Genomic DNA, 27,602 nt, shown 5'->3' with positions numbered 1-27,602 from the left:
CCACTGCTGCACACGTGCCACAATATCGATACAGGGCCAGCTGTATCGATGCTCGTATCGTCAAATCTCTGTGACGATACATCGTCGTATCGATATTTTGAACACAGCACTAATATGTGTGTGTAGTGTACTGTGTATATTTATTATGTATATTTAAATATACACACATACAGTATATATATTGTAAATAATTACATGTATTTACATGTATATATTTATATTATATATATATAAATAGATTCAATAAATAAACAACATATTTTTCTTAAATATATTCATGCATGTGTGTGTATTTATATATATATATATATATATATATACATACATAATAAATATAAACAGTACACTCACATATGTTATGTAAACAAAAACTTTTATTTTGGATGCGATTAGTAGTATTTGGACTTTATTGGAGTTAATGTTTTACACCTCTCTGCTAGGACACCTGTGTGAACTTGATGGGGACTGAGTTCAAATATCACTGTATGATGATCACAAGTCGGTTCAAGTCATTGCAAAAATGTAAAAATTGAAGTTAGTTCTATGTCTAGCATTGTTTATTTTCAGGTGCTATTTGTTTTGATAAGCAATTAAATCTGCGCTAAGGTGTTCAAATGCTTTTGAGCTCAAAGCTCCCAGTTTTTGTGTGATTTTTGAGTATGATAGTTGTTGTCGTTGATGATGATGGTAGTTGTGCTGTCGTATGTGCCATAAGTAAATTCTTGTCTTTTTCCCCCCCTAGGACTGGCGTCATCTGCTGGATCATGTGAATGCACTTTTGCAACGAGACAAGCTAGTAAATGTCAGCATCCTTTTTATAGTTTTGGAGAAATGCATTTACTTCAGCTAATTATGTGATGTATGTTTCCACAAAGCACTGTACGTATGACCTCTTTGCGGGATCAGCATTTTTGGAATATTTAATATTAATATGACAGATTCTGCTTCAATAATTACATGCTCATAAATAAATAACATAAAAATGAAGTTGTATATCTCACTCTGTGACAGTCATACTCTTCCACAAACGTGACTTACAAATAACGAAATAAATGTAAGTGTTGTCGAGGAAAGCTGTGCCTTAAGTGATTTATCCTCATGATACTGTAACATGAGACGTGCTGTTATGCAAAGCTTAAACTTTTCCTCTTAGAGAACATAAAATAAACGGTCACCAGGAAAAAAAAAAAAAAAGATAAAACACGGCAGTTCAATCAAATCAAGCAAGATGCTGAAATAATACAAAGTTCTTTCTCTCTCTCAGTCTGTTGTCATGGCATTCTGGGTTTTATTGTAAACCTGCTTTGTTTTCCAATCTCATTTCTTGTAAGTGGTTTTATTCATCTCTATCTTATAGAGATATTGGCCTTGACTAATGTCACCAACATACAGTAGTTAGGGGTTCTTCTTTTAAGGTGTTTTTTTTTTAATCGTCTTATACTCTTATAGAGTCCCTTATATAAATGGGTTAAAGAGGTGTCCAAAAATATATTAAAAAACATTGTTTTTAAATCTTCAATCTACCAACATGTCAAAAGTTTGTATTTTAATGGACAGGTTACATTTGATATATTCAATATATAGAATTGAGTCATGTAACATTTTACAGTTTGTTTCAGTATTATAATGATCATTATTTTGGAATAAGCTGTAGTCAGAACAACTTTAGATAAAATAAACATTAATATGCAATGAAGTAAGTTAAGCTCTCAGTCTACAGTGTAGAATTATTGTTGTCGAGAACCTGATATAACCAACTTGAGTCTAAATTTAGGAATGAACCACATGTTGTATAACATTAAGGTATTGTCTTCTTTTCTTATTCAAGCAATGCACAACAGTCATCACAATAATTTCTCAGTACATAAGAACAAAGAAATAGCAGAATACACATAATAAACACATACAATAAGTATTGTTTTTAGAAGAACTTATTATTGTGAAGAATTAAAAAGGCACACAAAAGGGTAAATGTTCTAAGTGCACTTTAAATATAGATAAAGCTGGAAGGTATTAGATCGTAATAAAGTAACACCATGGTACTCTGATATATTTTCAAGTGGAAATTATATTCATATATAATGGGATCTATATGGTCCTCAAAGTTACTTTCAAAGAGTGCATGTCTAAAAAAACATGTTAATAGGCTCTCTTGCAAATGGAAATATAATTATTAACTCACATTGAACTTGTGTGACACTAGCAGAGCTTGTTATGACGCTATATGGACTAGTTCTCTCAACATGAATTTACCACTAAAAATCATACGGAATAAAACTATTCATGAAATTGATTACGTACACGTTTTAACCCAGAAATCTATAGAAAATACGATTATATTTAAATATTATTTGAAGGGCAGAATTCGCCAAAATTATTATAATTTAGGTTTTTGAAACAGGAACAAAAAGTTTTTGCATAATTTTGTATATATTTGTATAATTGGATTTTTGACTCCGAACTGTATATCTATTATAGTTAGGGTTTTATATATATATATATATATATATATATATATATGTATATATAAGGAAGACATAGATCACATCAATACTACGTAAAACTCCAAAATACAACAAAAAATGCAAAGTTCAAACGACAAGAGCTTTTTGATTGCGTTTTTCGACCCACATAGAGGCGCCTCAGTCGCGCGCATGCGCAGCGGTCAGCTGACAGTGAGATCATCAGCATAAAAGCCTGATCACGCGACCCAGGCGAGGCACTGCAGCATAAACACCTCCAGCGTCCAGCACAGACGAGCTTCTAAACACGACACTGCGGTTCGAGAGAAGCCTTTGCTAGAGTCACGATGCTTCTCACGCTGCTTTTTATCTCCACGGGTAATATTTTGTTGGCCGTCACGTTATTTCTCGTGTTTCGTTATGAGAAGTGTCACAGCTGCAGTTAATGGCGGAGGACGCGTTTGGTAAACATGTCATGTAACGTTAGGTTACTGACAGTCGGGCTTGCTTAAATGGAAATGTGATCTTTAAATACACACCCATTTATTCTTGCTTTCTTGAACAGATTATACTTGTATAGTGATTGTAGTAATATTGTTTTCCCGATCAAAGAAATAGCAGAATACACATAATAAACACATAAAATAAGTATTGTTTTTAGAAGAACTTATTATTGTGAAGAATTAAAAAGGCACACAAAAGGGTAAATGTTCTAAGTGCACTTTAAATATAGATAAAGCTGGAAGGTATTAGATCGTAATAAAGTAACACCATGGTACTCTGATATATTTTCAAGTGTAAATTATATTCATATATAATGGGATCTATATGGTCCTCAAAGTTACTTTCAAAGAGTGCATGTCTAAAAAAAACATGTTAATAGGCTCTCTTGCAAATGGAAATATAATTATTAACTCACATTGAACTTGTGTGACACTAGCAGAGCTTGTTATGACGCTATATGGACTAGTTCTCTCAACATGAATTTACCACTAAAAATCATACGGAATAAAACTATTCATGAAATTGATTACGTACACGTTTTAACCCAGAAATCTATAGAAAATACGATTATATTTAAATATTATTTGAAGGGCAGAATTCGCCAAAATTATTATAATTTAGGTTTTTGAAACAGGAACAAAAAGTTTTTGCATAATTTTGTATATATTTGTATAATTGGATTTTTGATTTTTTTTTTTTAAAGCAATTTCTTTAAAATGGTTTATTTGTGGTGTTTTATTTTTTTAGCCGGTTTTTGTATGTTTCGTACACGTGCATGTGTTTGTTGCGCATATGTTTTTGACTGGTCTAATCTGACGGAGGTGTATTTTAATAATTATCTGCCGATTCTTTTGTATGAAACGGTTAGGTTAATTGATTATTAATGTATTTCTTAAACTCAAATTTAATTTGGATTTAATGCGAATCGTTTCCGCTTCATGACGCATCAGTTTTTATGTAACCTTCATCTCGCGCTTGATCGATTAGCCGGTTTTTGTATGTTTCGTACACGTGCATGTGTTTGTTGCGCATATGTTTTTGACTGGTCTAATCTGACGGAGGTGTATTTTAATAATTATCTGCCGATTCTTTTGTATGAAACGGTTAGGTTAATTGATTATTTATTATAGTTCTTAATGTATTTATTAAACTCAAATTTAATTTGGATTTAATGCGAATCGTTTCCGCGTCATGACGCATCAGTTTTTATGTAACCTTCATCTCGCGCTTGATCTATGTGAAATTAGATTATTTCATCAACTTTATCTCTTTCTCTGATAGAGGTGTCTGAATGGTGACCGAAACCTGTTTGTTTCCCTAACGCAGATATACCCAGGCTGTCTTTTTATCTCTTGCAGTTTTCTTTTGTCTGACGTCTGATCAATTGTCTGCGTAATTTGTAACTAGGTTGCGTAGTGCTTCAAAATAACGCCTCTTCGTACTTCCAGGGATCAGATCCGTTGCTACATTTGTAGTTTCAACGTCCTCGTCTGTGTTCCTCTTTAAGATTTGCCATTTACTATCACAATTTCACTTCGCCTTTTTTTTTTTTTTTTTTTTTTTTTAAGGTTTTTTTTTTGGTCAAAGGATTATTGTTTTTGCTTATGAAGGCATAGAGGTGGCCTTCATACTTTGGTCTATATGTGAGGTCAGTCTCGCAGCCTCTGGCTTGTGAAAAATGGTTTATTAATAAAACCACATATGCCTCTCAACCATAGTGTCTCACTTCCCATTGACATGCAGTTTTTTTTGTTTGTTTGTTTTTTTTTATATAAAAGCAATTGCAAAAGAGGAAGATGGGAACTGTCCTAGTTTGGTCTATTGGCCAATTAGACTCTGTGCATGACTTAAAAGTTTAATGCTGTAGAGTTATTTTGAGTATGTGATTTTTGTTTGCTCAATCGTTTCCGCATTTTGCGTAGTCTGAGCACATCGGCAAGAATTTTTAATGTAACATTAAGAGTTTTTGTTTATTGAATAGCTTTAGATTTTTGCAGTTCTCTAAAACCCAGTGGAATTTAAGAACTCTTTCTCAGTTAATTAGTTCATGCACAGATATAAGAGAATTTAAAAAATGTTGTTTAGAGTAGTTACTGTCATTTCTTTACATGCTTTTGCAACTACCCATTACCATGTTGAGTAGCCTGTTTTCTGTCTAGCAGTAATTGTTATTGAGGCATCTCTTTCTGCTCTTGTATTTAGCAGAAGTGCTGGTAAAATGTAAGTTTTATTGTTTGTAGGGTCAAAACAGTCTCATAACTAACACAGTGATCATGCAAAGTAAATGACCCAGCTTTACAGCTAGTTCTTGGGCCATAGGTTTATGGCATAGAGCTTTCCCATAATCTTTAATGTCTACACTTTATTTCTCACTTTAGGCTTTCATTTAGGTGGTGTCTGATTTGGTTTTGACACTTGATATGGAGTGGCAAAACAGAAGTGAAAGTCTGCTGGTTTAACAGAAGGTTGTGTTTTCATTGGTAGTAGTGTACTTCGTTGTGTTAAGAGTTTAGTCCTTTAGGGATGTTTTTAAAGTTTAGTCATGGCACAGTTATTTATGCATCATGTGATTTGTGACTCATTGGTGGAGAAACAAATCGGTATCACTGAGTCATAATTCATTACAGTAAAACTCCGTGTCAGTGAGTTGGTAAAATGCACTTGCTCTTTTGCATCTGGGTTTTGTCAACGTGTCTTTTGTACAGTCCGCTGCGGAGGGTGATGCTGAGCTGGTGGAAACAGACACTGGATCATAAGACCTGCTTGTAGTTTTTGTCATAGGTCAGATGATATTGCCAACAAATTTTGGAATGCCTTGCATGAATTTTTTTTTAATTCGTCAGGAGGAAAGATTCTTCAAAAAATGTCTGATTAAAACTACCAGCCTTCACTCTTAACAATAAAGCTGCTTCACGATGCCATAGAAGAACCTTTTTGTCTAAATGGTTCCATAAAGAACCTTTAACATCTGAAGAACCTTTCTGTTTCACAAAAGGTTCTTGGTGGTGAAAAAAGGTTCTTCAGATTTAAAAAAAGGTAAGAAAGAGATGGTTCTTTAAAGAACCTTTGACTGAATGGTTCTATGGCATCGCTGTGAACCTTTTTAAGTACTTTTATTTTTAAGAGCGTGAAACTAGTTATCTCTTATCCGCTCTAGGCAAGAACTCAACAAATCTGCAGGCACAGACTGTGAGCCTGTTCATTGCAGGTTTGACTGTTCACTTCAGGGGAAGTTAATTTAGAATTATAATTTAAGCATTGTACTTGGTGAAATCAATATTAACTGACTCTTGGTAGGTTTCGGGACTTTCCACACATTACACAGTGGTGAAAAAAGGTTCTTCAGATTTAAAAAAAGGTAAGAAAGAGATGGTTCTTTAAAGAACCTTTGACTGAATGGTTCTATGGCATCGCTGTGAACCTTTTGAAGTACTTTTATTTTTAAGAGCGTGAAACTGTAGTTATCTCTTATCCGCTCTAGGCAAGAACTCAAGAAATCTGCAGGCACAGACTGTGAGCCTGTTCATTGCAGGTTTGACTGTTCACTTCAGGGGAAGTTAATTTAGAATTATAATTTAAGCATTGTACTTGGTGAAATCAATATTAACTGACTCTTGGTAGGTTTCGGGACTTTCCACACATTACACGCACTAGTAGGTTCTTTTAATAAAAAAAAAATAAATAAATAAAAATATTCCCTCTCTCTTCATTATTAATTTTCAGTATTGCTCTGCCATCCTAATGGTCTCAATAACAGTTCTGTGTGGAAAGTCTGATTGTGAAAGGCTAAAGTATTTTGTTTTCGTGTTTTGGCAGCTATAATGATTTGCTTCTCAAATCTAACTTTTGATTAGAATTCAATGGGGAGTTTGTGCAAACTCGCTTATGCGTTTTCTACAGTGATTGTCAGTTTTGGTCATGAATCACAGAAAAGACACTTCAGTAACCTGTTATTGGTCACCTGGTTGTAGAAAAATGAAAGACTGTGATTGCTGAATAGATGGTGCAGTGGCTGTAATACAAATGGAATACAGTAACCAGTAATGGGTTACTTTTTTTTACCTAAAATGAATCATGTGAAGTGTCACCTCTGAGTCTGATCAGATAAGAAATGAGGTACTGCTGCGTAATTGCTGACTTGACTGGGCCATCACATGTCTGTGTGACCATTGTGGCTGTGTTATACATATCTAATCTATTTTCTCTTGCTTCTTGCTAGCCGTGGCGAGTCCCCTGTTGGGTACGGAGCAGTGTGCCCGCGGTCCCCCCTACTGGTGCCAGAATGTCAAGACCGCTTCCCTTTGTGGTGCCGTCCAACACTGCCAACAGAACGTGTGGAACAAGCCTCAGATGGTGCGCTGACCTGATTCTCAGAAGTGCTTTTGTGTGCCAGTGCATAATTCATGAGCTCGAAGTGTATAAAACCTCCTTTCTTGCAGAAATCTGTGCCATGTGATCTGTGCAAAGAGGTGTTGATGGTGGTGGAGCAGCTTTTGAAGGACAATGCCACAGAGGTATGCTGACATGATAGCACTGGAGTTTTGAGTACTTTTTATGGGAGGCCAAAGTCCAAATTCTTGTCAAATCTAGGGCGAACTCCTCGGATACATGGAGAAGGCCTGTCAGCTGATCCCTGACGAGGGCCTGGCTGACCAGTGCAAGGAGATTGTTGACAACTACTTCCCCATTCTCATGGGCATCATCGAAGGAGAGCTGGTGAGCCGGATACTTCCTTGCCTTCCCTTTTAACTAATTCAGTAACATAATTCCCTTGTGATTTGAAAACTGTTGAACACCCACCATGTACCAAAACGCAAGGTCTTTTGGAGCGGAAAGGCAAACATGCTGTTCAGTGATACAGTAGAGAATAGTCATTACTTCCCACCAAATAGTGGATTTTTTTAGCAATTTGTGCTTTTGTAAAAGCCACAAATCAGTGACATTCAAACATGCTGGTGAAAAATTGATCAAGCCACAATTTAGAGAAGTTACTCTCACCATCAAGGTCATGAAATAAAATGATCTTAGTGGGTAAAATCTGAAATGAAGCGCTTTAATTTTTATTACTCCAAAACTAACTAAATGCTTTGGTCTGACTAGACTGGTCTAGTGCCGCTAAGATGGTTAGCTATCCACAAAGCAGCCTTTGTGTAATAGGCTCTTCCTTCCCATAGAGCCTCATCTGTCATTCACAGCATCAGCCACAGTCTTCTTTAAAGAACTGAAGCAAGGGGAAATGTATTCAGCTGCAGATCCTATTGGTTTATATCAGGGGTAGGCAAGTTCGGTCCTAGAGAGCCGCAGTCCTGCAGAGTTCAGCTCCAACCCTGAAAACAAAACTCCCCTGCCTATAGCCTTAGTGATCCTGAAGACATTGATTAGCTTGTTCAGGTGTGTTTGATTAGGGTTGGAGCTGAACTCTGCAGGACTGCCTACCCCCTGGTTTATATCATGCTTTCCAATGCTTCTGTGTTCCCGTCATCTCGCAGGATGACCCCGGTGTGGTGTGCGGTGCTATGGGCCTGTGTGTGTCCCAGCAGGCAACTCTGGCTAAAGCTCAGCTCATGTCCAATGAGATCCCTAAGGTGGACCTGAACCAGCGTGTCAACCCCTTCCTGCTCAACATCCCTCAGCTGCTCTACCCTCAAGAGAATACCAAGGAGGAGACCCCCAAACAGGTGAAGCTGTCAAACCTGTATGTTTTAATGGAGGGGGAAAAAATGGTGTCAAACATACTATGGTGTCATAAACCGTTTGTGTTTCTGATTAAAATATGCATAATTAATCTCATCCTGTATGTTTATTAACTGATGGGTGTTCTTTTCTGTCTGCAGACTGGTGGAGATGTGTGCCAGGACTGTGTTACGTTCATCTCTGACACTCAGGAGGAAGCCAAAGCCAATTCCTCATTTATCAACACTCTACTCGCGAGGGTGGAGAGCCAGTGTGAGCTGCTGGGACCTGGCATGTCTGATATGGTGAGAGCATGAGTTTACTAGAGTTGTGTGCTCAAAGTAAAGATGCCATTGTATGTGTGGGACAATTTTGGTGGTCTTATCTCTCATTTCTTCAACAGTGCAAGGAGTACATCAGCCAGTATGGACCATTGGTCTTTCAACAGCTTATGTCTATGGTAAGTGATTTTTGCATCTTTTTTTTTTATGTCTTATTTGTGTCTGCATTTCAGCTGTTTCATTCTTCCATCCTCCATTACCAAAATGGGTGCATTAGTTCCTCTCCTCGTGGCACACCACAGTGAGTTTTAAAAGGGTCATATGAGGAATCAAATTTTAATGCATGATCATGTTCTATAACTTCCAAAACTCAAAACCTCCTTCCTAGTGTAAAAATGTGAATTTAAACTTGTGAGCTTGTGAATGATGTTTAGCAATGAGTTGTTCAGAAATGTGGTCCGCCCTGTCACTAAGGAGGAAGTAGAGCGTGTATATGTAGTGCAGATACAGGGCGCACGTATTGAAGGATAAGGCTGTTTAAAAACTATTGGGTTTGTGTTCAAGTCCACAACTCATGAGTAAAGGTGCTGCTCAGCACTGTATCATTTCACATGCACAGAGGAGGTTTGTATTAAAGATGGCAACAAAAACATCCGGTTTAAAGGGTCAACAAGAGGGTGGAAAATGATCATAAATTGATGTGACTGCTGCATAAATGACTAACATTCAGGAGTAGACCTTAGGGGGGAACAACATTATTAAAATATGACCCCTTTAATATGGAGAGCTTGTTGCAGGTTTTGTCAGTCAAGTGAACAAAGCTGCTTTTGTTTCCTTTCCTTGTTAAGACACTCTGCCTGTCTGCCAGCTTAATCCACAACTCTAATCACTTGTTTTCTCTCCCTCCTTTTATTATTTATTCCCACCTTCATTTTCTTTCTCTCCCTCCTTGTGGTTTTGTTTGCTCTGGTCTTCAGGAGCAGGTAGGTTTTTCTGTGCTGCTAGTCTCATCCTAGCTTGTGCCTTTTAATCTGTCTGTCATGTGGCTAATCACCTGTGCTGTGTTCTAATCCAACACCGACCGTTGCTAATCTGTGCTGTTGTTAGACTAGCCACTCACGCACTCTTAAAATAGCCCTAACCCTGAGGATTTCATGTTTTGTGTAGATGTAGTACCAGACCGATCATCCATTATCATGACCTCCATCATCCATAAAAATACTGAGTAGGGTTGAAACCATGTACTGACTCTTCTTTGGTTACTGGTTTCATTCAACAAAATAACAGGGGGGTATTTCAGAAAGCAGGGCTAAACTTGCTGTCAAATAAACCCCAAACTCTTGGTTTTAAACCGAAACGTTCTTACTGGTAAAAATGGCTGAGAGTAAGTTCACTCGGCTCATTCAACATCCAAGAACACACAAAGACATTGCAACAGACCAACAAATCCTGCAGTAACATGGAAATGGATGCTAAGCAGCACACCATACTAAAACTGTGATTTATTTTATTAAATTTTTTTTATTTGTTATTAGTGTGAAAAGTTATTGATATAATAATATTAAAGCCTGGAGCCTCATCAATAGAGTTAAGCTGCTATGGCTACTTAACTTAGTTACCTCAGGTTTTGGAACTAGAATTTGCGGTTATCTTTACTTATCTGCAAACTTGTTGCGCATGTCGTATAACCAGCTTTCTAGAATTTACCCAACCAAATTTCCATGCTATTTTGGTTCTGTCTGCATTCTTCCCCAGACAGATAGAATTCCATTGACAGGGTTTCCTGAATTCCATTCAGTAGCAAGTGTAAAAAAAAAAAAAAGAACTTTCCATTGTGTTCACTTGCTGCTCTCACAGAACTAAAACATTTTGTGACTAGTGTTTGTATTGCAGACTTGAGCCTGTTCTTCTGAATTAATTGGTCATAAAGACTCAATATGTGGGTTTGAATCTGTTTTTAATTGACTCCTTCAGTGACCAAATCTGTCAAGTATTTTAGGTTTGTGTCAAGGTGCTAAAAGAATCATGAACTGATTAATCATTATTTGCAGTTGGAACCAAATCTTTAACCTCCATCCTGAGAGCTCTCATTCAAACACTTTCATTTGAACATGTGGTTGCTATAAAGTGTTATTGGTCTTTTAATTGAACCACTAGCTTTGGCCGTTCTTCAGATCATACTTGCACATCTTGTGCTTGCATGCATGGCAGGCGTCAGATTGGCAGGGGGATGTTGGATGCTGTGGGCATGAGGTGGAGCAGCATCATGGGTAATTGGTTAGTCAGAGAGGTGTGACACAATGGATGCTGCATGATTCCTCATCCAGGAAGATGGTGCATAAACGTGTTAGTCGGTGCATGCCTAATATTCCACTCATCCTGCCATCATCTTGTGTAACTGGTGCCATATTACTCACTGAATGTCTTACAACCCCTCTGCAGCAACCCAAGGACATCTGCTCTCGTGCTGGATTCTGCTCCACTCAGAATAAATCTGTGCACATGGAGGAGCTCTTGCCTGCCAAATCGATCCCTGCTGTCAAGATGTTCCCTGCAACCAAACTTGAAACACCTGTCAAAAGCAAGCCTGCTAAGGTACAAAAGCACGTAGCTTCTGTTGTTTTAATTTGAATCGGTGTATTTGGTAGTTTAACACTTTTGAGCATTTAAAATGGCTTTGTGCGACACTTGGGTCACTGGTTCATTTAAGAGAGAAAATAAAGAAATGGAAACTTTTACTTTACTTTCATCCTCCGCTTTGACAATGTAAATTTAATTTAATGACTCTAAAATGTGGTCAGCTGTTATGGGCTGTAAATGGCATTCAAATTAAGCTTTAGTTGGGAAATTGTGTAAAAATGCATGATGTTTCCTTGATGCATGTGCTTCTGTTTTAATAGAATCTGGTGCAAGTACGTGACTCTCCTCAGTGTGCCATCTGTGAGTTTGTGATGAAGGAAATTGAGGACATGGTTCAGGATCACACATCTGAGGTAAGAAGCCACATGTAAAAGAATTGATTCTCCATTGATTGGCAGTAAAAAACCGTAACGACCAGTCTGGTCTGAATCTGTTGAAATGTGTGGATTTTCATCAACAATTAGATGTAAAGATTGATAAACATAGCAGCAGCTGGGACTGATGGAATAAGGCCTTCTCCATTCAGAGAAGAGAAAGTAGATAAATATGAAAGGATAATGCATGCATCCTGGTGTTTCCAGTCCGCAAACAAAAGCTTGCATTGGATTTTCTCTTTTCAGTTGTGATGCGATTCACTCGAACTCTTAATATTCATCATTATTAGATAAAATAAGCCTTGCATCAGTGCAGAAACGGCTTCACATTATGAAATACTTAAATTAAAAACAATACTCAACTGTATTTCAATATTAGTAGTACTAACAGCAAGGTCTAATGTTTTTTTTCGCTCTCCGAGTTTTCTGGAGAACTTGATATGAATTTGCACCTTTAACCCGTTAAAGGCGTGCTGACACTCTGGTTTTTCAGGAAGAGATTGTGCAGGCTGTGGAGAAAGTCTGTGACATTTTACCCTCCACACTCACCGCTCAGTGCAAGGACCTGATTGAGACCTACGGCCAGGCCATCATTGAACTGCTTGTGCAGGAGGCCGATCCCAAAACCATCTGCTCTTTCCTCGCTCTCTGCAATGGGGTCAGCCATGTCTGTAAGTGCCGATAATACTTTTGTTTTCAGTATTTTGTTCCTCTTTTTCTAGATGTGTGAGATGCATTTGTAATGCTTTATTCTTGCAGCTGTAATGGACAAGCAACGATTTGAGGCGGGTGGCTTCTGTGACGTGTGTAAGATGGCAGTGCGTTATGTGGACGGGATCCTGGAGCAGAACGCCACTCAGGCCGAGATCGAGGAGGCTGTGCTGAAGGTCTGCGACTTCTTGCCTGACGCTGTCAGAGATGAGGTAGGTCACGCTTGCAGTAAACAGACACCCATGCGTCATGTTTTTAATACATCCAACAACAGAACAAATACAATACAAGTGTTAATTTCATTTAGAATGTCAGCAGACATTCTACTGTGTTTCCAGCAACATGCAGTGTGAGATTTGTATTTGCTAACACATTTGGGTCATTTAAATATGCATTCAGGAACAAAACATGCGTCAACCATCTTCCCATACTTGTAATGAGGCAAAATGTTTGGTTAAAGGGTTAGTTCACCCAAAAATGAAAATTCTGTCATTAATTACCCCCCCCATCTCGATCCAAAACCGTAAGACCTTCGTTCATCTTCGGAACACAATTAAAGATATTTTTGATGAAATCTGAGGGCTCTCTGACCCTCCCATAGACCGCAAGGTAACTACCACGTTCAAGGTCCAGAAAAGTACCAAGATGATCGACAAAGTAGTCCGTGTGACATCAGTGGTTCAACTGTAAAGATTTTCAGTTCACGACAGTACCATGACGCGAGAGTACACACGAGCGTGTGGCGGCGCCGTCGCTGACCCAGATCCGGCGTGATGACGTCATTACGCCGGATCTGGGTCAGTGCCGCCACACACTTGCGTCATGGTACGGAACACGCGTCCACAAGTGATGCAGTAGAGACGAAAATGTGGAATAAAGTCATTTTTGTTTTCTTTGCGCAAAAAAAAGTATTCCTGTAGCTTCGTAACTTTACAGTTGAACCACTGATGTCACACGGACTACTTTGTCGATCATCTTGGTACTTTTCTGGACCTTGAACGTGGTAGTTACCTTGCGGTCTATGGGAGGGTCAGAGAGCCCTCAGATTTCATCAAAAATATCTTTAATTGTGTTCCGAAGATGAATGACGGTCTTACAGGTTTGGAACAACACGAGGGTGAGTAATTCATGACAGAATTTTAATTTTTAGGTGAACTAACCCTTTAAAGAGATTTTTGATGGAATCTGTGAGCTCTCTGACCCTCCATAGACAGCAATGTAACTACCACGTTCAAGGTCCAGAAAGGTAGTAAGGACATCGTCAAAATAGTCCATGTGATATCTGTGGTTCAACCTTAATTTTATGAAGGTACAAGAATACTTTGTGCATAAATCAAAATCATGACTTTATTCAACAATATCTTCTCTTCTGGGTCAGTCTGCCGCCATTATCAAGAGTACCATGATGCATGTGTGTGGTGCTGCTGACGTAGAACGCACTGCGCCTTGTTTATGAGCAGAGGAATGCACACGCATGTGTCGTGGTGTCTACGGTGACGCGGCGAAGAATTGTTGAATAAAGTCCATTTTTGTTTTCTTTGTGCACAAAAGTATTCTCGTAGCTTCATAATTTCGGTTGAACCCCTGATGTCACATGGACTATTTTAATTGTGCTTATGTTTCTGGGCCTTGAACGTGGTGGTACGTTGCTCTCTATGGAGGGTCAGAAAGCTCTCGGGTTTCATCAAAAACATCTTAATTTGTGTTCCAAAGATGAACGAAGGTCTTACGAATTGAGGGTGAGTAATTAATGACCATTTTCATTTTTGGGTGGACTATCCCTTTAAATGTTTGCTCAATTGTGCAGCCCTATTTATAAATGTACATTGCAGAAAATATTTCCTTTTTCCTCCCACATCGTGCAGCCCTACATCAATCAACCTCAAGTTTATGGTTTGAATCCTAGAAATGGACCGAATCGGACCACTCCATTCCTGTAGGAAATGATGTAGCCGTATAGGTGGAGTGTGTATCGGTCTAAGTGTGTGTTCATCTTCCTGCAGTGTAACCAGCTCATTGAGCAGTATGAGCCTCTGCTGGTACAGCTGCTGCTCCAGACGCTGGATCCTGACTTTGTCTGCATGGTAAGATCTACCCTTCACTCTCCAGCTCAAATCATGTGATCAAATGATGATCCCTGACTGAGTTTGTTGGGGTGTGTACAGAAGCTGGGAGCATGTCCTGAGGCAGTGCAGAGGCTGCTGGGATTGGAGCAGTGCAGCTGGGGACCATCATACTGGTGTAAGAACGTGGAGACCGCTTCTCGCTGTAACGTGAGTATTGTCTTTCTGGTGTTACAGAAGACCACTTTTTTGTTGTTTTGAGTCTAATGTTGCACTGCACATCAGAAACCGGCTGTGACTTAAATGTAGCTTCTGTGTTTGTGTGTTGTAGGCCTTGGACCACTGCAGGCGTCACGTGTGGAGCTAAAGGATGAGCAGAGCGTTCCACAACAATCTTGGGAAACTAAAGGGGAATTGCTGTAGAGCTGCTTTTCTGTTGTGAAATCAATATTTGGGTTTTCTTTAAAAAGTGACAACTGTCACAGCTAATTTAACAGCCTTGTTTCAGGGGAAAGAAAGCTTTTACTGAAAGGACGTGTATTTTGAGGGGGCAGGGGTTTGGAGGGAGTTAGGAATAGCAGGTGTAGTTATATGGGAAATACTTGCACTGAAACAATTTTTTTTTTTTTTTTTTGTGCTATTTTGGCTATTTTAGACGTAATATTCTTTTAGTTGTACAATGTCGGTTTCTTTAAATATGCACAGAGCATGAGAGTTTATATGGAAATAGATTGTGCCTTTATCAGAAGAGGTGGTCTGAGACCCCTGAGAATGACGATGAAATGCTTTGGATGCTCCATTTTCCCTGCCTCCCTCTTTAACTGCAAATGCACCTGCAAGGCCAGTGATTTAAATCTTTGTTTTTAATGGGTGACACTTTTGGTCCTAATGGAAGTCGATTCTCTTTAACTGTCATTCTGTCTATTAATGATCTGAAGGGGAAGTGATGTTGACGTTCCTGATGTTCAACTGATGCCCGTCACTGATTGACACTGCTACCTAAATGTCAGATTTTATCCTTGTGCTTCACACTGTTCAGACTGAGCCTTTTTGTTTTTTAACAGTTAAAATAAAACCAACTTCAACCCCATTCTCCGTGGTTTCAGAAGTTTTTCAAACCCCTTTTTGTCAGTTGATCAGCTCTGGAAGTTAAAATACACTTTACAAATAAGACTCATCAAATGGTATGAAACTTCAGCATAAAACTGTTTTTGACCTTGTAATTTTCAATGTCTTTCTGGTGATGTAAACTGGGCTTTTCCAATCAATTAGTTTGCTTAAAACCTGCCTCTTTCTTAAGGTGCAGTCACTTACTATTGCTCTGTGAGATTTCTAAATTCAGTAATTTCAACAGGAATCCTTAAGATCAGGGCCCGTATTCACAAAACATCTTAACTCATAACATAGCTTATAACAAACATAACGATTTAGGAGAAAATCTTAAATCATGGGCGTCAATCCTAAATTTAGGACTCCTACATTTTTTGCTCTTAGAGTATTTCAAAGCGTTTTAACTCTAAAACTAGCTCCTAAATCTGGGAAAGGTTAGGAGCAGTGAAGAGGACTCCTAAGTCACTAAGACCAAATCTGAACTATCCTAAAATGGCTGTTGCCAGCAATCTACCCCTGAACGTAAACCTTTTAGAAACATTTGACGATAATGACCTTTTAAATAAGGTATCACCTTTGGTTTTGGAGGTTATCCCAACCCCAAATTTTCCTTTGATTATATCTTTGTCATTAACCAGTTGGGCAAGAGGTAACCGCTGTTCTTGCATCCAGTTTTTTTTTTTTTTTTTGTCGTTTTGTTTTTTACATTTGCATGTATTACTATCAGCCATGATTATTCTACTCTGTTAATTAAAAGGCTGTTTATATGCATGTCCGCTAATAGCAAACAAAAACATACTTTGTGTCAAGCTTTGTGAATAGACGTATAAAACCCTTTTTTGCTCTGTATGTCACAATATGTGAGAAAAGATCTGTTGCTAGCACCATTTCATCGTGACTCCCATGAACTCTGCATCATTCTCAGTTGTTGCTCCTGTAATCGCATCAATCTCCCTTCACTTTGAATGTTTTGCAATAATTCTTAAACTTACTTCTTTAAATTTTATTTGTAAGTGTATTGTAGTTGTTCTTTGGCAATAAATGACACTAAATACAATCTCTTTTTTTTTTTAGGTTTACAGCTGTATTCAGTTTACAACTTTATAAAATGAAACCTTTACAAAATTTCAAACAATTACATACTTTATGCCACAGGTAGTTTCAGAGTTAGCCGATTTGAAGTACTGAGGTAGTGAGCTGTGGATTCTGTGTATGGCTGACACATTTCTCTGTACGTGTATGATTTCATGATGCAAAGGGTTAAAAAAAATAAAAACTCATTCCTTCACTTCCAGCGATTGATCCGACGCAGCTGCACATAAGTAAGAATCAGACACACGCACATAATACCTGTCAGAGCTACCTGGTTCTGCCAAAAGCCCCAAGTGCTGTAGTCGATCTCTTGATGATCCAGATACATGTCACCTGTCATGCTGTCAGTAAGAGAGAGAGTTTGCAGTTGACACACCTCACATTACCCACATGACCTCCTAGAGACTAAACGCTGATAATAATTCTGTTTTTCCAGTAGGTGGCACCACCGAGTATGAGTGAGTCTTACCTGGTGTAGTTACTGGTAAAGACTTGATCTTTTAGCTCGATGATGGCAAGTGCCTGAAGGGAGGCAGTTTGGTTGGATTACTGCCGAAACGCAAATATATACAGAGTCGTAAAATGTTTTATGTTCTTACATTGTAGCCATATCGGAATATACTGGCCCACTTCAGCCAGGACATCCCGCTCAGCATGGAATTCAGGTTCACTAGGAAACCCCCAAACACCTGAGGAGACACAGGACAGAAGAACCTGTGAGAATAGATCATGCGAAGTTCCAAAAGTACACCATCCCATTAATTGCAGTTTACTTCCTAATGTCGTGTTGGTGCATTTAAAGCAATCATTTTGACCTGTTCAACCTGACAATGTTTTGCTCATTTGTTTGGTTTGTTTAGTACTATGGCGGTTTAGTGCCACGTTAAAAATTTAAAAAAAAAGGTCTAAGATTGCGAGATTAAAGTCGTAATATTTGGAGGAAAATTACAAAATTGCGAGAATAAAATATCAATATGAGAATAAAGTCAAAATTACGAGAATAAAGTCGAAGTATTTTGAGAATAAAGTCAAAATTACAAGAATAAAGTCGAAATATTTTAAAGAATAAAGTCAAAATTATGAGAATAGTCAAAATAGTTTGAGAATAAAGTCGAAATATTTTGAAAATAAAGTCAAAATTACAAGAATAAAGTCAAAATATTTTGAGAATAAAGCCCAATATTTTGAGAATAAAGTCGAAATATTTTGAAAATAAAGTCAAAATTACAAGAATAAAGTCAAAATATTTTGAGAATAAAGTCCAGTATTTTGAGAATAAAGTCGAAATATTTTGAAAATAAAGTCAAAATTACAAGAATAAAGTCAAAATATTTTGAGAATAAAGTAAAAATTATGAGAATAGTCAAAATATTTAGAGAATAAAGTCCAATATTTTGAGAATAAAGTCGAAATATTTTGAAAATAAAGTCAAAATTACAAGAATAAAGTCGAAGTATTTTGAGAATAAAGTCAAAATTATGAGAATAAAGTCGAAGTATTCCGAAAATAAAGTCAAAATTACAAGAATTCATTTGTAACAATTAGGAGATTAAAGTTATAATATTTTGAGAGTTCATTCTATAGCCTATTGCGCATGCAAATGGCCCGGATTGGGAGCACCAGGAGAAAATTTTCCACTGTATTCTCAAAAATATTACGACTTTAATCTCGTAATTTTAGATTTTGTTTTACTTTTTTGACGTGGCACTAAAACGCTGTCGTAGTTTAGGCATATGCAATCATGCTGTAAAATAATCAGAATTTTGGTAAGAAATATCATTTTGGTCCATTTTCAAATGTTACAAAAGTGAACCGAACCAATGAGAAAATGCAAGTGTTTTTTTATTTTTTAGAACAAAGCAAACAATCTACATGTCTGTAAATCTTCTGTTCGGCTAAACTCACCATCATTACGACATAAGGCAGTGCGATGAGGATGTTAGCCATGGCGAAGGAGCCCACACTGGCGCTGATCAGGAAGGCCAAGCTCACCGCTGACAGACTGACCATACTCATGGTCACACAGTACAGGAAGAACGCCTCCACATCAGGCTTCAGGCCTGAGCCACAAATAGAGATGAAGCTCACTGAAACAGTGTAATGTAGATACAGCAAAAACCCACAACAAAGGGCTGTAAACGGTTATTAATGTGATTTATGTTTCATTTGTAACACAATAACAGTGAGCAACTGCCACCATAATGGCGCCCTCATTCACTATTCCTTACATTGCTCCACTAATAAAGTAACAGTGAATGAACACACTTCTCTTGCTTCATGCACCATCTTGGATCTTTTCAGTTAACTATGGGATTGTGTTTGTGGACAAATGTCTTCCTGAAAGAAGAAGAAAGTGACTCTACTCACCCATCATGAAGTACGGGATGGCAGAAAAGATGAAGACGGGGAGGATGCGGTTTGGTATGAGGTCAGCAAACACTTTGGACAGGAAGTAGACAGAGGTGCGGTAGAAACCACTCGAGTTCTCATGGCTGCAGGTGAGAGGAACATGTGATGGTGGTCTTTATCGAATAGGAACAGCAGGCTGGAAAGCTCATGTTTGGAGGTCGACTCACATGAAGAGCACTCTCTCGCTGATGAAGAGCTCCACCGCAGACAGATTGCCAAACACCATGTTAATGACTAGAAAAAAGAAAGCTCCCGTTCTGAAGAGAAAAGAGGCAGCAAATATATATATATATATATATATATATATATATATTAATCAGTTTGTGATTTTTATAAAGTAAACAAAAAAGATATATCTTTAAAGATATATAAAAAAGAATATATGTAAAAAAGAATATCTTTAATATTGTTAGTCTTTTTTTCCAGATGACATGAAAAATCGTGTTAAAATGTATCAAATAAGATCAGGCTTTAGAGGAACCTTTATTTGTTCATCATTCAGTCATGATTTTATTGCATTGCGTTATGTTTTGCTTCCACAATAAAAACTACAGAGTTTGATCATAAAACCACAGAACTGACATTTATATGTATTTTATGCAAGTAGCATGTTATATATAATATTATAAAAATCTCACTGATTCACAAGGCTATCAGAATTTCAGCTACTTTTGGGCCATATAAATATTAGCAACTATATCAAATAGCATATTTAATATTTTTGCTCAGTTTGAGCCTCCACCTAGAGTATAAGCTCCTATATCATACTATATGAACCATAAAAGCCTGATGTATCAAATGATATATCAAAAGATATGATGAAAATTACACGTGCAAACATATACATACATACATATATATTTAGATTTTTTTAAATATTTTGTATATTATAGCTTTTAAATTTTTTTGACCTCATTTTCCATTTACATTCCTTGAAGGGATAGTCCACCCAAAAATTAAAATTCTGTCATTAATTACTCACCCTCATGTTGTTCCAAACCCGTAAGACCTTTGTTCATCTTCTGAACACAAATAAATATATTTTTGATGAATTCCGAGAGCTCTCTGACTCTCTCATAGACAGCAAGGTAACTACCACGATCAAGGCTCAGAAACGTAGCAAGGAGATCGTTAAAATAACCCATGTGACATCAGGGGTTCAACTGTAATTTTACGAAGCTACGAGAATACTTTTTGTGCGAAAAAGAAAAAAAAATAACGACTTTGTTCAACAATTCGTCTCCTCTGCGTCACCGTAGCACCCTTTTGGAGAAAATCAAACTGAACGTAAACAGCGTATGCTGTTGTGTGCCAGCTGCGGCACGCAAAAAAAAAAAAAAATCATAATTTTTTTTTTTCTTTTTCGCACAAAAAGTATTCTCTTATAGCTTCGTTACGGTTGAACCCCTGATGTCACATGGATTATTTTACCGATCTCCTTGCTACGTTTCTGAGCCTTGATCGTGTAAGAATCCTTGCTATCTATGAGAGAGTCAGAGATCTCTGAATTCATCAAAAATATCTTCATTTGTGTTCCGAAGATGAACGGAGGTCTTACAGGTTTGGAACGACATGAGGGTGAGTAATTAAAGACAGAATTTTCATTTTTGGGTGAATTAACCCTTTAATTTCCACACCATGAATTTAAACTGAAAATTGTGGTAGAAAGGTAATTCAGGACCCAATGAAATATGTAAGCAGGTGCTAGTGTAACGGAGGCCAGCGAGTAAGTGCTGTGCAGGTAAACTGACGCTAGAGGCTGCAGTCTTTAGCCTCCTTGTTAGTGCGTCCGCCTCCCATGCCGGAGACCCACTCGGAGCGAGAGCGAGGTATGGCGGTGAGTACCCGGAGAGAGAGGGGTTGCATTGGTGCCGTGACCCGGATGGGAGTGAGGATTAGGGGGGTGAGTGTAACGGAGGCCAGCGAGTAAGTGCTGTGCAGGTAAACCTCACTCCCCTGATCTCAAGAGACGCACTAGCAACTGACGCTAGAGGCTGCAGTCTTTAGCCTCCTTGTTAGTGCGTCCGCCTCCCATGCCGGAGACCCACTCGGAGCGAGAGCGAGGTGTGGTGGTGAGGACCCGGAGAGAGAGGGGTTACACTCACCTGTTCTGAAGAGCCTCTGGTAAAGTGTGTGGGATCTGGTAGTAGATCAGTCCCACTAAAATACCAAAGAAAATGTTGAGGAACAGTTGGGCATAAGACGTCTGAGGATTCCTCAAGATGTGTCTTACGGTGCGGCCACTCACCAGCATGAGCTGCAACATGGACATACACTCATCACCCATGCACAGAGGTCATCTATTGATGTTATTCCTGCTTACCTATCTAATGAGTCAACGTTAGCTTAGCTAAACCATTGCTTCTACATACCTGGTAATAGAAAGGTGTGGCGTACCCAACCCTGTCACCTTTAGTGACCTCAGGGTCAAGCCCATCTGAAATCTGAATGAGTCTGTCTTTTACATTGAGGAAATGAGGGGACTTTCTGTAAATTACCGCCAGAGGGTTTTCATTCTCCACCATCTCATCGCTGTTGCTACACTTCTCTACAAACACACAAACACAGATGGTTAACAAGAGTAGTCCAAAAACGTAGTTTTAAAAAGTACTGTTGGTACTTTAAATGTCCATGTAAAGTACCAACAGCATGACTCAGAATGATGTATTGCTACAATACAGTCTGCCTCCACTACTGCTTATTGGGAAATTTTTCTCTTTAATATATTTATTATGTTTTTGAAAGAAGTCTCACCAAGGCCGCATTTATTTGACCAAAAACACAGTATATTATTCCAGTCTTCAGTGTCACATGATCCTTCAGAAATCATTCTAATATGCTGATTTGCTGCCCAAGAAACATTTCTTATTATTATCAGTGTTGAAAACAGTTGTGCTGCTTAATAATTTTATGGAACCTTTTTTTTTTCTTTGATAAATAGAAAATCCAAAAGCATTTTATTGAAAGAGAAATCTTTTGTAGCATTAGACATGTCTTTACTGTCACTGTCACATCAATTTAATGTGTCCTTGCTGAAAAAAAGTATTAATTTAATTTAAATAATAAAACATTCAGCACCTGATTTATTGTTGTGTATTTGAGAAAGGACGGTTCCGTTTGTGACGTCCAGGAAGAAGTCTGCCGGGTTGTTGAATGGCTCACACTTGTAACCTACGACACATGGGCACAGGGTTGAGAATCACAGTACACATGCATTGATTTGGCAGATCACTGCTGATCTTCATTTGAACGAAGTATGTCTGTCAGTACCCAAGCCCTCAAAGTAGGTAATGGCTTTGTTGGCGGCCCCTGCGTAGATGATTTCTCCTTTATTCATGAGTGTGAGGTGGTCAAACTGGCTGAAGATGGAGTAGCGTGGCTGGTGAATGGAGAAGATGACAGTCTTACCCTGTTTGGAGAGCCTGAGTGACAAAATAACAAATAATCAATCTCAATCTCAGCACTTGTCATGATCAAAATAGACAAAAACAGGTTGTACGTGACCGTGCTTTACATTTGAAGTGGAATGTGGTTTCTTCTGACAGCTACAGTAAAAAAACGTCAAATGTTATGCAATTTTCTGGGGGGTTAAATACAGTTTTAACTCATCTGTGACAGGCAGTCATTTACCACACTTCATTATTTTGACTCATCTCTCAGTCTGAAGCACAGTAATACATCGTGTACAATAAACCTAAACTCTCAATGGACGTCAATGGGGAGAATGCACTGGAGGGTTTTCTAAATAGAAATATTTTTTTTAAAGCACTTCATACAGCGTTTTAAAAGAATGAACCACAGTACACTTTACACTTTTGAGAAAAGGTTAAAGTATTCTACAAATGGCTTTAGTTGTCTCAGCATATTAACACTATAAGCGTATGAATTTGATACATCAATGAATTATGAATTATACTTTTGATCGAGTAAAAGGCCTTTTAGTATAATTCTGAAAATGCATTGTTCACGTCTCTGTTTACATGTTAAAATGTGAGTATCAAATATGATACATCAGGCTTTTGAGAAACGTTTATTTGTGCATCTATCAATAATCATTGTATTGCGTTGCATTATATAATTTGATCATAAAACTAAGCATTTAAATCTCATCTTACTAAGACATTATTGGGAAACATATAGTGACAACTGATATTTACATGCATTTTATGCAAGTAGACTGCTATACTGTCATAAAGATCTTATTGATTTACATTACAGGCTATCTGAATTTAACTTTTTGGCCAAATAAATATGAAGCAACTGCACAAACTTTTTCTCCTTGAAAATAAGCTCCACATTCTCCTCTATCACACTACATGAGCCATAAAAGCCTACTGTATCAAATACGAGACCGTCTAAAGTATCAATAAACTGATCCATTTCAAAAGACTTTTCATATGCCATGAATTTACAGGGTTAAGATTAAGGAGAAAGTGTTTTTTTTTTAATGGCACACACTGTTCATAGGAAGTAGATATGTCTGATAAGAGAATGTGTGATACTTCTGCAGCAGTTCCATGATGGAGTTGGCAGTGTTGGCATCCAGGCCTGTGGTGGGCTCATCCAGGAACAGGAGGGAGGGGGACGTAATGAGCTCCATCCCGATGCTGCACCTCTTCTTCTCTCCACCAGAAACACCACGCAAAAACATCGTCCCAATCTGAGAGAGAACAAGTCCTGTCAGCGTAAAATGTCACATTCCTACGGTCACACGGTGTATACTGACATAGCACCCAACCCTACTGTTGTTGTTCTTTCACACACACACACACACACACACACACACACACACACACACAAACACACACTCTCACACAAACACACACACAAACACACACACTCTCACACACACACACACACACACACACACACAAACAAACAAACAAACAAACACACTAACACACACACACACACTGTGAGGATGTTTTGTTCATACCAACACAACAAATCATTTTCAGCATTCCTCTTCAGTGCATTACCTTAGTATCTGCGCAATCTTTCAGGCCAAGCTCCTGGATGACGGAGTCGACCCTCATCTGTTTGTCAGCTGAGGAATACTCTTTGCGTGACAAGCGGAGATTGGCAGAGAACGCCAAGTTCTCTCTTACGGTCAGAGTACCCATCAGAATGTCATTCTGGAAGGTGAAAGAGGAAATAATGCATGATTTCATCATATTAATTTTCAATCATCTAGCAATTCTTATTCGATCACTACTATGTAAGATAAAAACAATACATACTACTATTCAAAAATTTGGGGTCAGTAAGATTGTTTTTGTTTAAAGAAATTATTTATACTAATTGTATTCAGCAAGGATGTATTAAATTGATCAAAAGTGACAGTAAAGATTATTTCAAATAAATGCTGTTGATCTTCAAATAAATGCTGAACTTTGCATTCATCACAGTATGTTCAAAAAATAAAGCAACACAACTGTTTTCAACAATGATAATAATCAGAAATGTTTCACGAGCAGCAAATCAGAATATTAGAATGATTTCTGAAGGATCATGTGGCACTGAAGACTGGAGTAATGATGCTGAAAATTAATCACAGGAATTTCAACAATGATAATAATCAGAAATGTTTCACGAGCAGCAAATCAGAATATTAGAATGATTTCTGAAGGATCATGTGGCACTGAAGACTGGAGTAATGATGCTGAAAATTAATTAATCACAGGAATAAATTATATTTTAAAATATATTCAATTAGAAAACAGTTATTTGAAATTGTAATAATATTTCAAAATATTATTATTTTTGCTGTATTTTTGATTGAATAAATGCAGCCTTATAGAAAATAAAGTCTATAGAGTATATAATGTTTATAGAGCATAAAACATAAAAAAATCTTACCAAAGCTTTGTACAGTAGTAGTACCAGTTTTTTGTAATATGTCTAATTAATCACAGGAATAAATTAAATTTTAAAATATATTCAATTAGAAAACAGTTATTTGAAATTGTAATAATATTTCAAAATATTATTATTTTTGCTGTATTTTTGATTGAATAAATGCAGCCTTATAGAAAATAAAGTCTATAGAGAATATAATGTTTATAGAGCATAAAACATAAAAAAATCTTACCAAAGCTTTGTACAGTAATAGTACCAGTTTTTTGTAATATGTATTTTGTAAAGGACAAAGAGAGAGTTGTCCCCCCACCTGAACTACATAGGCAGAGCAGAGTCTGAGGTCAGAGGTCACAATGGTGTTGTCAACTAGAACCTGGCCTGATTTTAAGCCCTTAGGATCTTTCCGTCCTGCAATGACATCCAGAAGCCTGAAGACAGACACACTGTAATTAATGCCAATATATTGTAAATGCAAATAACTATTTAATTAAAAGGTAGGTTTTTCCAAAAAAAAAACAAAAAAAAAAACACCCCACCCAAAAAAAAAAATTCTGTCATGATTTATTCAGCTTTATGTCGTTCAAAACCAGAATTACTTTTTTCTGCCGTTCTGCAGAACACAAAAGGAGATACTTTGAAGAACGATGGGCACCAAACAACTTTGGGGCCCATTGACACCCCACCCAATAACAAAAATTCTGTCATGATTTATTCAGCTTTATGTCGTTCAAAACCAGAATTACTTTTTTTCTGCCATTCTGCAGAACACAAAAGGAGATACTTTGAAGAACGATGGGCACCAAACAACTTTGGGGCCCATTGATTTCCTCTGTAGTCAATCAGTAACATGGGGGTGAGTAAATGATGAAAGAATTTAATTTTTGCCTGAACTATCCAATTAATAGATGACTGAAAGTGCATGAATTACTCTGATATAGATAAAGTATCAAACATCTGGAGATGGTCCTCACTGCAGAACACAAGATCCAGGGGGCCTGGTTAGATCCAGATCCAATTCCTCCCACCTTAAATATACCTAAACGTACCCGTCTCCACCCCCTGATCCCTAAACCCACCCATCTCCACCCCTAAACCTACCTATCTCCACCCCTAAACCCACCCATTTCCACCCCTAAACCTACCTATTTCCACCCCTAAACCTACCCATCACCTAACCATCTCCACCCCTAAACCCACCCATCTCCACCCCCTTGATGTGGATCCAACCACGCCCCCTGGTTCTAGTGTTCTGCAGTGAGGGGCTACTGAACATCTGCAAACAGACAATGCTAACTATCCTAACAACCCATTTATGAGCCTACTCATTTTAGCAGTGACTAACAAAAAACTAATTTTCAAATATTTAGCTTGAAACGTGTGCTTATGGTGTTGTTAGGACCCACTTTATCCACCTTATTTTTCAACGCGGAAGTAAGCCATTTTCTGTCAATGTGCGAGACTTCCAGTTCATTAGCCGCTTCAGGGAAATAACGAGAAGAATAACCACATGCAGTAAACGGTAAAACGAGTTGCACTACAAACCAGTTTGTCCATAATTAAGATAATACGTTAAAAAAATATGGTAAGACACACCAGTTTGAAATATCAAGCCGCAAAACGAGCTGTTTTGTACAGTTAATTATAGCTGGAAGCGGATGAGACCGGAAGCAAGACACATTAAATTTACAAATGCTCCCGCTTTTACGGGAAAAATAAGGTGGATATTAAGTGTCCTTAACTTCTATGCACTTACATTTAAATTAATCTTTTGATACACTGCACTTATTGTATACATACATGTTTTCACATTGTACTTATATTTGAAAATACCTTCCTGAATTTATATCTGTAATTTATTTCTGTAGTTACACCCATTTCACTGCCGACCCTACCTCTGCCCCTTAAACCTAACCATAGCAAAAAACCTGCCCCTTATCTTATCCGTATCCCCCTCAACGGCAGCAAAAGTGTTCAAAATGAACACGACAGGTACACTGCACCTAACAACTGATTATTTTATTATTAAGTACATAGTATTTAAAGATTGGGACCTGACATTCTTTAAAATGATTTTTTTAGTTGCTGACATTTTATCTAATGCAATGAGGTTTAGATATTTTTAGTGCCCAAATACTATTAAAACAAATCAACAGAAATAAATGAAAAAGCACTTACGATGTCTTCCCACTTCCAGTAGGGCCCATAATCGCATTCATTCCAGGGTTCAAGATGCCACTGCAACAGATGGAAAAGAAAACATCACGTTTTGGACTGCTTTCAACTAGACAAGGAGTTCTTTGAATTGCGAGCAGCTCTTTGCGCAACTGTGTATCACTGATTCTTCTTCATACACTGCTTCTATTAACTGTGCAAGAAAACACTTAACACTGAATTAAAACTGTGAAGTAATATGCGTTTTTCACT

The 27,602-nt window shown here is 37.7% G+C and overlaps 3 protein-coding genes across 6 annotated transcripts in view; 2 read left to right on the top strand and 1 right to left on the bottom strand.

Annotated features, from left to right (window-relative positions):
• Window positions 1-1,073, top strand: part of LOC107754760 (28S ribosomal protein S6, mitochondrial-like) — a 3,490-nt gene extending 2,417 nt beyond the window's left edge. Inside the window, exon 2 of the mRNA XM_016571337.1 lies at window positions 743-1,073. The gene's annotated coding sequence lies outside the window, so the exon portion shown is untranslated. The remainder of the gene's footprint in view (window positions 1-742) is intronic.
• Window positions 1,074-2,688: 1,615 nt separating this feature from the next.
• Window positions 2,689-15,779, top strand: psap (prosaposin). Of its 2 annotated transcripts, XM_016571333.1 has the most exons (15): window positions 2,689-2,840; window positions 7,186-7,319; window positions 7,406-7,480; window positions 7,557-7,682; window positions 8,456-8,644; window positions 8,801-8,944; window positions 9,043-9,099; window positions 9,898-9,903; window positions 11,363-11,515; window positions 11,821-11,913; window positions 12,428-12,605; window positions 12,694-12,857; window positions 14,649-14,729; window positions 14,811-14,918; window positions 15,040-15,779. In XM_016571333.1, the coding sequence occupies exons 1-15, from the start codon at window positions 2,810-2,812 to the stop codon at window positions 15,073-15,075; spliced, it is 1,575 nt and encodes a 524-aa protein (XP_016426819.1). In that variant the 5' UTR covers window positions 2,689-2,809; the 3' UTR covers window positions 15,076-15,779. The 2 variants fall into 2 exon arrangements, with proteins under 2 accessions (XP_016426819.1, XP_016426821.1); XM_016571335.1 differs by lacking the exon at window positions 9,898-9,903.
• Window positions 15,780-16,944: 1,165 nt separating this feature from the next.
• Window positions 16,945-27,602, bottom strand: part of LOC107754757 (ATP-binding cassette sub-family G member 2-like) — a 13,395-nt gene continuing 2,737 nt past the window's right edge. For all 3 annotated transcript variants that reach the window (XM_016571330.1, XM_016571331.1, XM_016571332.1), the window contains exons 3-16: window positions 27,354-27,413; window positions 25,489-25,606; window positions 24,299-24,454; window positions 23,822-23,979; window positions 22,590-22,741; window positions 22,398-22,490; window positions 21,692-21,867; window positions 21,425-21,576; window positions 19,487-19,576; window positions 19,278-19,402; window positions 18,816-18,970; window positions 17,510-17,599; window positions 17,380-17,432; window positions 16,945-17,251 (exon numbers count right to left, since the gene is read on the bottom strand). In XM_016571330.1, coding sequence (XP_016426816.1) covers window positions 17,104-17,251; window positions 17,380-17,432; window positions 17,510-17,599; window positions 18,816-18,970; window positions 19,278-19,402; window positions 19,487-19,576; window positions 21,425-21,576; window positions 21,692-21,867; window positions 22,398-22,490; window positions 22,590-22,741; window positions 23,822-23,979; window positions 24,299-24,454; window positions 25,489-25,606; window positions 27,354-27,413 — 1,726 coding nt within the window. In that variant the 3' untranslated portion in view covers window positions 16,945-17,103. The remainder of the gene's footprint in view (window positions 17,252-17,379; window positions 17,433-17,509; window positions 17,600-18,815; window positions 18,971-19,277; window positions 19,403-19,486; window positions 19,577-21,424; window positions 21,577-21,691; window positions 21,868-22,397; window positions 22,491-22,589; window positions 22,742-23,821; window positions 23,980-24,298; window positions 24,455-25,488; window positions 25,607-27,353; window positions 27,414-27,602) is intronic.

Source organism: Sinocyclocheilus rhinocerous, unplaced genomic scaffold, assembly GCF_001515625.1.
Source record: "Sinocyclocheilus rhinocerous isolate Xijiao unplaced genomic scaffold, SAMN03320098_v1.1 scaffold232, whole genome shotgun sequence".
Lineage (NCBI taxonomy): Eukaryota > Metazoa > Chordata > Actinopteri > Cypriniformes > Cyprinidae > Sinocyclocheilus > Sinocyclocheilus rhinocerous.
Note: the sequence above shows the minus strand (reverse complement) of the source record. Positions and strands in the feature narration are given on the sequence as shown.